Below are 10,830 nucleotides of genomic sequence, written 5' to 3' on the forward strand. Positions count from 1 at the left end.
ATTGTGCCTAATTGTTTAGCTATGGAAAAGTTTCCATTGGGTAACCTAATATTGACAGGGTTAATATCATGATACAAATGGAACCAATGGAGAGAGCCACAAATGTGGTCACTAGCTTCGGAATCGATATGAACCAAGAGTTAAATTGTGGACTGGACATAAAAAGGTTGAGATGTAAACAATCTGTGGCCACTAATAAATAACTATATACAAACAATCTGTGTGAAAGCAACAATTGAAAAGTAACAGATTTGAAAAGTAATAGATTTGAAAAGTAATAGGAGTTAGTTGTCAAAATTTAATAATTTCAAAGATGACTTTATTTATACAACTACCACATAGAGCCTCATTCATATTGCTGAGTTTTCAATCTTCACTACCTTCATCGTGATTCCTTGTCCCAATAGAACACAACCAATATGTTTATTCCTTCCTTACTTTGCTCTCTGCAAATTTTCCTAATCATAACTTTCATATCTCAAACCACAGCTGTTGTTGTATATACAAACAATTACCACTATGCTTGTGATCAAAGTAACAACAAAGCTAACTACACAACCAATAGCACCTATCACAAAAACCTCAACACACTTTTAACCACCCTCACTTCCAACACAGACATCAACTACGGTTTCTACAATTTTTCATTTGGTGAAAACAACGACAGAGTCTATTCAATTGGACTCTGTCGAGGAGATCTTTTGCCGAATGATTGTCGCCGATGCCTCAGCGGCTCAAGAACAAATCTCACAAGTATTTGTCCAAATCAAAGAGAAGCAGTTTTTTGGTCTGAAAACGAAAGATGTATGTTGCGTTACTCCGACCGATTAATATTAGGTGTCATGGAAGATGCTCCTTATTTTTCTTCAAATAACTTGGATGATTCAGTTGATGTTAGTTTGTCTGATGAAGTTGTTACGACTTTGTTGAATAATTTAACAAGTAGAGCTGTGAAAGGTGATTCTAGGATTAAATATGCTGTTGGAAGTTTACCTGGTCCTCAGTACGAGGTTATATATGGTTTGGTTCAGTGTACACCTGATTTGTCTGAAAATGATTGCAATTCATGTTTGGCTGAGAATCTTCAACAAATTCCAAGTTGTTGTAAAGGTAAGATTGGTGGAAGAGTTGTTAGGCCTAGTTGTAATATGAGATTTGAAACATCTTCTCTTTTTTATGAACCTCGAGCATCACCGCCACTGCCACCGCCGTCGCCACTGTCTCCTCCACCCAACACCACCGGTAATAACACTAAACCTTGTTAGATGAATTATGAAGTTATTGATATTTCATGGTCTCATAATGAGAGATTTGGTTTGTGCAGGAAAAAGCAATAACAGTAATACCATTGGCATCGCTGTAGCAGTACCAGTTGCTATTGTTGCTTTGGTTTTCATTTTTCTATGCATCTATTTTAGAAAAAGGAAGTCACAGAAAAAGTTTGAAGGTAAGTTACTTGAAGCACTCTCATACCTTTGATTAATTTTCAATGTCATGTCTAAGTTTTAATTTTGTGTAATGATATTTTTATAAATCTAAATCAAATTTGAATATAAAATTAAATATTTATCATAAGGAGAATTTAACATATTCCAATAAGTCTCTGATAGTTAACATTATACAACTACTTAACAATGTGGTGGTAGTTAAGGAGAATTTTGTGGTTAATTTCTAGGGTAAAATCTATTTTTCATTCACTTAGACCTTTTGGGACTATATATTGAGTGTGCCTCTTCTTAGGAAGCCTTTCTATTTTAATTAATGAGTTCTCTATAAACGAGTTTAATGTCCAATGGAGTCCCAATCAAGAGAACCTTTAGTGTCGTTTCTCTTTCTTTTGGTGGTAGATGGCTTAAGAGGGTTGATTTGGCTGGTTTAGTACCTCAATTTTTCAAAGGGTTTCTAGTGAGGTGTTTTCTCGCATGCAATATTTGGATAATACTATGTTCATAAGAGATCTTTATTAGTCTCTTAAAGTGATTATTTGATGTGTTAGGGCTAGGGGTGTTCGCGGTGCGGTTTGAGCGGTTTTTCCGATAAAAAACACACGAACCGCAAGAGAAAAAAGCATGCGGCTCGGTTTGGTTCGGTTGGCTTTTAGAAATAAAACCAAACCAAACCAAATCAATGCGGTTTGGGTTGGTTCGGTTGGTTCGGTTTTTTATAATATTTTTATTGAGCCATATATACTCCTATAAATAACGACATAACTTTGTGTTTAGTCATTCATACATTACTAAATAACATCAAAATTCATCACATTTAGACAAAAACGTTTCATTCAATATATAAAAAATCAGATTAGACAAAAGTGGAATAAAATACAAATATAAATAATAGCATAAAATAATATCAAAGACATTATAATAAAACATAAAAAAACATATGAGATGAAAGATTAGAGAATATGAAAAAAAGAATATAAGAGATGCGAGATTGAGAAGAAAAGTACAATAAAAACGTAATTGGAAGAGAAAATAGTAACATAAAAGATAAAAAAGAAAGAACATAATAGAGGACTTATTAGAGTAGAATATGCGAGACCTACATGGAAAAGAAGATGAGAAGAATGTGTGATACTATTATGAGAGATTTAAGAAGGTTGAAATTGAAACCCTAAGTGTGATTAAGAGAAAATCGTTTGTAATTGTAAGGTTAAGGCATAATAGGTTTGAGGTTTGGGTTGGATGTGGGATAAGTGAAGTTTGAGTTGTAACATAATGCGGTTTGGTTTGGTTTAGTTCGGTTTTCAAAATACAAACCGCAAACCAAACAAAACCGTGCGGTTTTATTAAAAAATGACCCAAACGAATTCGAACCAAATGCGGTTTTTTGCGGTTTTGATTTGGTTTGGTTTGATTTGCGGTTTTCTATTGGATTGGTTTGGTTTTGAACACCCCTAGTTAGGGCTCACTTTTTATTCACTGGCCAGCTTCTCTAAAAATAATGTTATATGTCTTAATGTAGAAGAAAGTATTCTAAGGATGTTAAATCTCTTCTTGAATTGTATGGTGGGTTTAGTGCCTTACATGATTATAATTTAATTGGTTGTCTAGACAGGGGGTAAAACAATGTGAGGAGTTAGTTCTCAATAAAAGTTTGAAAGAATACTTAGGGGATATAATTCACCTTTATGCTTATAGTTTAAAGACTTTCTTTGTCCTTGATTAACAAGGATCTCATATTTTTCACATTATCCATTAGGAGTATGATCAATGGGTAAGGAATCTCAAGTGATGAAGAGAGATTTGTATTTGAAAGGCTAGTTGGTGGAGAATCTAATGACTCATTTTGACTTGTGCCTTTGTCTTTTGTGGATTATAACGGGTCTTTGATGCATTATCCAAGTTGGTTGTAGAATTTTAGCTATTTAAGTCGGATCATGTCAACTATAGTTAGAATTTTAGCTATTTTAAGTGAGGAGATCAGTATTCGAGCCGACTTTTGAAAAAGTTCAACCGCATTTGAGTTCATTATCTTCTCTTAGTAACTATAGTTAGAAAGAGGGTTTACTCGTGTCAATTTGTTTCATCGAAGGGTTATTCATCGTGACTCGAGGTTGAATTTTAATTTCTATGGTTAATCCCAAATGTCATTAGATCACTTAGTCTCTACATGTGTGCTTTACTTTCATGTTTGGTATGCTATTTTCGTATGATAATTGTTGGAAATTCGCCAAATTTTCAATGTGGAATTTCACCAAATCTTGGAGAATTTCGAATCAATCTTGATGAACAAGAATCAATATTTATGATTGATTACTCTTCTTGCTCTTCACTCTTCACTCGAGTGAATCAACCAACCTTGGTTGCAAGATGATATCGTTGCACAATGATTACTGAAAGAAGAAAGGATGAATTGGAAAATGGGAATTATGGTTTTATAGAAAAGTGGAAGAAGAATTTTAAAATCTACAGAGAAACTTCTGCTCTTTATTTCTATGCGACTGCATTCGTTGTGTGTTATAATCAATGATAGGCTACCTCCCTATTTATATGCTTAGATTGCGTTCACATCAAGCAATTTTCAAGTAACCTAACTAACTCAGCTAAAACAAACAAATAAAAGCTAAGTATCAAATTCTATCGAATACACACTTCTTTGACATTTCGACAACTATACAATTCGACATATTGAGCATTTCGACAACAACATACTCAATATACATACACAATAAGCTAAGTTTGGCTTCTACATGAATCTGCTCACCATACATACACAATAAGCTAAATTTGGCCTCGAGTGACAGAGATATTGAAGTGATCCAATGAGACTTTTGTACTGCGTTGGACTGACATCATCTTAATCTATGTCTTTCGATAGTTCTAATTTGGGCTCAGCTGGAGTCAAAGTTGAGTTGCAATCTTGCATCTCAAATCTCTTGAGTATTTCGCCTTCATACCTTCTTTGGTGCATCACTAAGCCTCTACTACTCTTGTAGAATTCGATACCAAGGAAGTATGAGAGATTTCTCAAGTTTGACATTTCAAACTCCTCTCTTAAGTCATGTTTGAAACATTTGATCTCCTTCTTACAACTTCCTGTTATCAACAGGTTATCGACATAGAGACGTAATATAGGCAGTTCATTATTACCTCTTCTTACATATATTCCATGCTCAATTGTGCACTTTAAAAATTTCTTCTCCCTTAGAAATCTATCTATCTTCTTATTCCAAACTCTTGGAGCTTGCTTAAGTCCATACAACGCTTTATGCAGCCTGTATACCTTGATTTCTTTGCCTTGTTTCACAAATACAGCTGGTTGTGCAACATAAACTTCTTCATCTATGGGGCCATTAAGGAATTCCCATTTCACATCCATCTGATACATATGCCAGTTGTTCATGTTTGCGAGACCAACAACCAACCTGATTGTTTCGATCCTAGAAATAGGTGCAAAAACTTCGTCGAAGTCGATTCGTTAGTCCTTTCACCATGAGTCTTACCTTGCGTTGAGTTACTTCTCCTTTGAAATTCAACTTCACTTTGTATTTTCCCATTTTTTTATATCAATTTCCTTCTTGCCTTGAGGCAATTCAATAAGTGACCAAGTGTTGCTGACTTCGATGGACTCCAGTTCCTCATTCATTTCTTTCACCCACTTCAAATCCTTCAATGCTTCAGCGGTATTGACTGGTGTGACATCTGCATAGAAAACATAGTGTATCAGCTCACCTTCATCATCGATCATATCATCTGATGTGATCACACATTCTTGCAACCTTGCAGGCATGTGTATGGTTTTTTGAGGTCTACTTGTGCTTGTTTGACCTCTGACTTCTTCTTGTCGAACTTCTCTTTCGACTTCACTTGTTGGTTCTTCACATAAGATTCTCACTGAATCCTTCTTTACATGTTCAGTTTATTCCCATTCCTTAAGCTCGTCTATGATCACGTCCCTACTGATCACTAGTTGCTTGTTCACTGGGTCGAACAAGTTGTATCCTCCAGTCGAATGTTATCCTATTAGGATCATTTGACTTGAGTTGTCATCAAGTTTTCTTCTCAACTAATTAAGCACATGTTTATGTTCTATAGATCTAAATACTTTTAGATGACTCAAGCTAGGCTTAAACACCATACCAACATTCTTCTGGTGTGATTCCTTCTAGCCTTTTCGTTGAACATCTATTTAGTATGTTGTTGTCAACACAACTTCTCCCTATAATTCTTTGGGTATGTGTGTGTCTTTTAACATACTTCTCATCATATTCATGATGGTTCTATTATTTCTTGTTGTAGTTATATTCTGTTGTGGAGTGTAGGGTGACACCACCTCGTGCACAATCCCTTCTTTCTCACATAATGTGTCGAAGTCTTTTGATACATATTCTTCACCACCATCCTCAGAATCTTGAGCTTTGGACCACTTTGTCTTTCGACCATAGATTTAAACTTGGCAAATACTTTGATCACTTTACTTTTCTTCTTGATCAGGTAAGTCCACAGTTTTTGAATGAAATCGTCTATGAATGTGACAAACTATTTTTTACCTCCAATCGAATCCACCTGGATATGACCACATAGATCAAAGTATATGATTTCAAGAATTGCATTCGAATTGCCTCCCACATCCTTGCTGAAGTTGTTCTTGTGTTGCTTTTCCTACACACATTCCTCACACACTTCATTTGGAATGCCGATTTCTGGTAACCCTAAAACCATATTTCTTCTTTTCAGATCTCTGATGTGTTTGAAATTGAGATGCCCAAGTCTATAGTGCCATATCCATTCATCCATGCTAGCTATAGTTGCAAGGCACTTATTCTCCATCACATTAAGTTTAATCCAGAAGGTTTTATTCAGAGACATAGGTGCCTTCAAGATTAACCTTCCACATAAGTCGAGAATTCTCATCATCTTGTCTTCAATCGGCATTTTGTTGTTCTTTTCGACCAACTGCCATATGCTGAGCAAATTACTTTTCATGATTGGTATGTATATTACATTGGAAATGACTGACATTTTTCCATCTTTCCTCATAATCAGAACATCGCAAATATCTTCAGCTGCTAGAGTATTGTCATTTGCAAATTTTACCATGTTCTTCATTAAGGGTTTTATGTTGAGGAACCAATCTTTCCTACCAGTCATGTGTGATGAGCATCCCGAGTCCAAGTACCATTGGTCTTTGAATCTTTCTTCATCTTTTGTTGTCAACATCAACAACATCTCTTCTTTTTCATGATTTGCAAACTTTGCATCATTATCTTGATTTTTTTGTTTTTCTATACAATCAATAGAGTAATGACCATACTTCTGATAATTGAAACATTGAATATGACTTTTGTCAGGTTTTTAACCACATCCTTTTCCTCTACCAGCAGCACCACCTCTTTGTTTACTTTGGTATGGGGGTCTTCTCTGGTTCAACGAATTTCCTTTTTGCCGGTTTCCTTTACCAGTCAAATTATTGTAGCCTTGTCTACCTTTGTTGTTGAACCACTTCCCATTTTCTTTCTTTTCTCTTGTTGATTGCGCCTGCAATGCCACGTCATTTTTCGACTTACTTGCATCTCTTTCGTCCATCTTTGTTCATGAGATTCAAGCGTCTCTTGAAGCTCTTCCTTTCTCAATGTCAAGAAGTTTTTCGAGTCTTCTATGGCTACTACCACGTGATCGGATTTTGGATCCAATGACCTCAAGATCTTTGCGACAACTGATCTTGATGTCAACACTTCTCCATATACCTTGATTTGATTCACCAATTTTGTAACCCTATCCATCTGAAGCAATTCATATGTTCTTTTGTGAGTTTGTAACCTCACCTTTTTCACCTTCTCAACGCCTCCAAACGATTTCTCTAGAATTTCTCATGCTTCTTTCGATGATTCAACATCACTCAGCTTTTCAAAATTGTCTAAATCAATACATTGATGAATTATAAAGAGACGTTTATAATCTTTCTTCTTCAATTCATTGTGTGCAGACTTTTCTTCATCCGTCACGATTTCTGTAAGCGGCGTCACTCCCTCCTTTACAAGATCCCAAAGATCTTGACAATAAAAAACAATCTTCATCTGCTTGCACCATTTCTCATAATTATAATTCTTCATAATTTGGAGACTCGCCAGAAAATACCCATTTGGATGATTCATCACGCTATACTTCCTAAGAATCACACATTCAATGCTCTAGATACCAGATGTTGAAAATTCGTTAAATTTCCAATATGGAATTTCACCAAATCTTGAAGAATTATGAACCAATCTTGATGAATAAGAATCAATATTTCTGATTGATTACTCTTCTTGTTCTCCACTCTTCACTCGAGTGAATCAATCAACCTTGATTGCAAGATGATATTGTTGCACAATGATTATTGAAAGAAGAAAAGATGAATTGAAAAATGGGAATTAGGGCTTTAAAGAAAAGTGGAAGAAGAAGAATTGTAAAATCTGCAAAGGAACTTCTACTCTTTATTTCTAGGCAACTGCATTCGTTATGTGTTACAATCAATGATATGGGTCTCCCTATTTATAGGTTAAGATTGTTTGTACACAAAGTAATCTCTAACTAACCTAACTAACTCAGGTAAAACACACAAATAAAATATAAGTCTTAAATGTTGTCGAAGACACACTTCTTCAATATTTTGACAGCTATATAATTTGACATACTAAACATTTCGACAATACCAGACTTTTATCGAAAATATTATTTTGACACAAAATTACAATCTCAACAATAAAGGTGACGTACATCTATACCTCAAAACTTGTTTTATCTTTTCTTTTCTTTGTTTTCTCTACCTTTTGAGATGATTCTTGGCTTAAAAACGGTTTAAGCCTATTTGGCATGTGGAGCTGTGGGGATATTGGGATGTCTCAAAATGAGGCTACTTTTTTCGATAAGTTGATAATATTGTGAAATTGGGGGGATAGAACTCAATTCTCCTATTAAATGTAGTATTTTCTTCTTAAGAGCGTTATTTTGTTGGCTTTATATTTGGTCTAGTAGTTTTTGGTGTAAGGTGATTTTTATCCGTATTGTTTTATTATTGTTCTCTAAACTTTTTCTTTGTATTGTTTTACTATTGTTCTTTGTCTTTTTTTTTCCTTTGTGTTATTTGTGTTATTTCTTTTGTGTTTGGACTTTCTTTATTGGCCATGCTTTATGTTTTAATTAGTAGAATTATCCCATGTATTTTCACTGTTGTTTGATATATTATTTTCTCATTAAAAAAAGTATATATATTTTTGTGTGTGTAAGGGTTGAAGTACTTAATTCTCTATGCAATAACAAAAATTCTTATAAAAATTATATTAGTTTCCTATCACATATGGTAATTTCATTTTACCCATTTTTTTATAGAAATTCAAAAAGAAGATGAAGACGACAAAATTGAAATATCTGAGTCACTGCAATTCGACTTCAACACCATATGTAATGCTACCAATGATTTCTTTGTTTCTAATAAACTTGGAGAAGGAGGATTCGGGGTTGTTTACAAGGTAAAATAACACTATTAAATACCAAATCAATTAAAATAATATACTATAGAACTTGATTCTAAAATTTATCCTTCTTAAATAATTTAAATTTTTAGGGTCAGCTTTCCAATGGACAAGAGATTGCTGTCAAAAGGTTATCAAGAGATTCTGGACAAGGCGATTCGGAGTTTAAAAATGAGGTGCTTTTAGTGGCTAGACTTCAACATCGTAATTTAGTTAGACTACTTGGCTTCTGCCTAGAAGGAAGAGAAAGATTACTTATATATGAGTTTGTTCTTAACAAAAGTCTCGATTACTTCATTTTTGGTAGGTTTTAATATCTATTGAACTGAATAATATATCTTACTTTAATTATGCGTGAATACTAAAATTTAAAATGTTTGGGTATGTTATTTTCAGATCAAGCTAAGAGAGGACAATTATATTGGGAAATGCGTTACAAAATCATCTTAGGTATTGCTCGAGGAATTCTTTATCTCCATGAAGATTCTCGACTACGTATTATTCATCGTGACCTCAAAGCAAGTAACATTCTCTTAGATGAAGAGATGAATCCAAAGATAGCTGATTTTGGAATGGCGAGACTATTTGGCGAGGACCAAACACAGGAAAACACAAACAAAATTGTGGGAACCTAGTAAGTTTTTAAAAGTAGTATCATATTATGAATGTAAAATAATTATCTTAGTTGACTTTACATATACGTATTATTTTGTAGTGGATATATGGCTCCTGAATATGTAATGCATGGACAGTTTTCAGTAAAATCAGATGTGTTCAGTTTTGGAATATTGATTCTTGAAATTGTAAGTGGTATAAAAAATAGTGGCGTTCGCGATGGGGAGAATACAGAGTATCTCTCTAGCTTTGTAAGTTACATTTTTCATCTCATTATATCTTCTAAGCCATTATAAGCATGAAATTAGAATATTTTGTGCTAGTTTAAATTTGTTTAGAACTAAATTATGTCTAACTTAGTATGATATTTTTATTTGGGAAAATTTATGCAGGCATGGAGAAATTGGAAGGAGGGGATGGCAACAAATATCATAGACCCCGCATTAAATAATGATTCACGAAATGAAATAATGAGATGCATCCATATTGGATTACTTTGTGTTCAAGAGAATGTAGCAAGCAGGCCAACAATGAATTCTGTTGTAGTAATGCTTAACAGTCATTCTATCACTCTTCCTATGCCTTTAGAACCTGCATTTCATATGGATGTTCGAAACCTTCAAGATATTAAATCACGGGGTCATAGTTCGGCTCAAGAATCAATCAATGAAATTTCAAATACAGAATTATATCCTCGTTAGCTGGAAATTTAATCATGCCAATGATAATCATAATGTGTAGTATATTATAATAAATAAATTTAGATATATCTAAATATTGGTAATTTTGTCTAAATAAACCAAATATATATTTTGAATTGTAATAGAAACCAACTTCAGTTTGTATTCATTAAAAATATCATAGTACAATTTGTATGACATGTGTTTAATTTGTATTATTCAGTTTGTATTAATTAAAAATATCATTGTACAATTTGTATATCATAATTCAGTCTTGTTTATAGTTTGCTTACAACATAGGATTAAATATTAAACTGATTTATTTTTCTTCCTTTTTTTTGTGATAAGCTATGATAGAAATTCATTTAAAAGTATTGTGGTAACATTTACTTTAATGAAATACAAGTATATCATTAAGTAATTTTTTATTTGTTAAATCTGTGAGGAATTTTATTTTGACGGTTAGGTAGTTTTTTTAGGTTTGTCAAATTGCTCTCCTTCACCGGTACAATATATGTGCAGCTTGTACACATATTTAGTATTCAAAATTTCTCCCAATAATAGATGAATACAAAT

At 33.6% G+C, this 10,830-nt stretch overlaps 1 protein-coding gene across 1 annotated transcript; it reads left to right on the forward strand.

The window, feature by feature from the left end:
- The first annotated feature begins 316 nt into the window (after positions 1 to 316).
- Positions 317 to 10,521, forward strand: LOC127091258 (cysteine-rich receptor-like protein kinase 44). Its single transcript, XM_051029842.1, has 7 exons — positions 317 to 1,242; positions 1,325 to 1,447; positions 8,817 to 8,956; positions 9,052 to 9,262; positions 9,356 to 9,593; positions 9,675 to 9,825; positions 9,967 to 10,521. Exons 1-7 carry the CDS (start codon positions 420 to 422, stop codon positions 10,273 to 10,275), a joined length of 1,995 nt encoding a protein of 664 aa, XP_050885799.1. The 5' UTR covers positions 317 to 419; the 3' UTR covers positions 10,276 to 10,521.
- Positions 10,522 to 10,830: the final 309 nt, after the last annotated feature.

The sequence above is a fragment of the Lathyrus oleraceus genome, chromosome 6 (genome assembly GCF_024323335.1).
Source record: "Lathyrus oleraceus cultivar Zhongwan6 chromosome 6, CAAS_Psat_ZW6_1.0, whole genome shotgun sequence".
NCBI classification, from domain to species: Eukaryota; Viridiplantae; Streptophyta; class Magnoliopsida; order Fabales; family Fabaceae; genus Lathyrus; species Lathyrus oleraceus.

Bases quoted from the DNA above. Each gene is read 5' to 3' on its own strand.
- LOC127091258 (XM_051029842.1), top strand. From the start codon at position 420: ATGTTTATTCCTTCCTTACTTTGCTCTCTGCAAATTTTCCTAATCATA. The intron at 1,448-8,816 runs GTAAGTTACTTG...ATTTTTTTATAG, and splicing joins GTCACAGAAAAAGTTTGAAG to AAATTCAAAAAGAAGATGAA. The intron at 9,594-9,674 runs GTAAGTTTTTAA...ATTATTTTGTAG, and splicing joins AACAAAATTGTGGGAACCTA to TGGATATATGGCTCCTGAAT.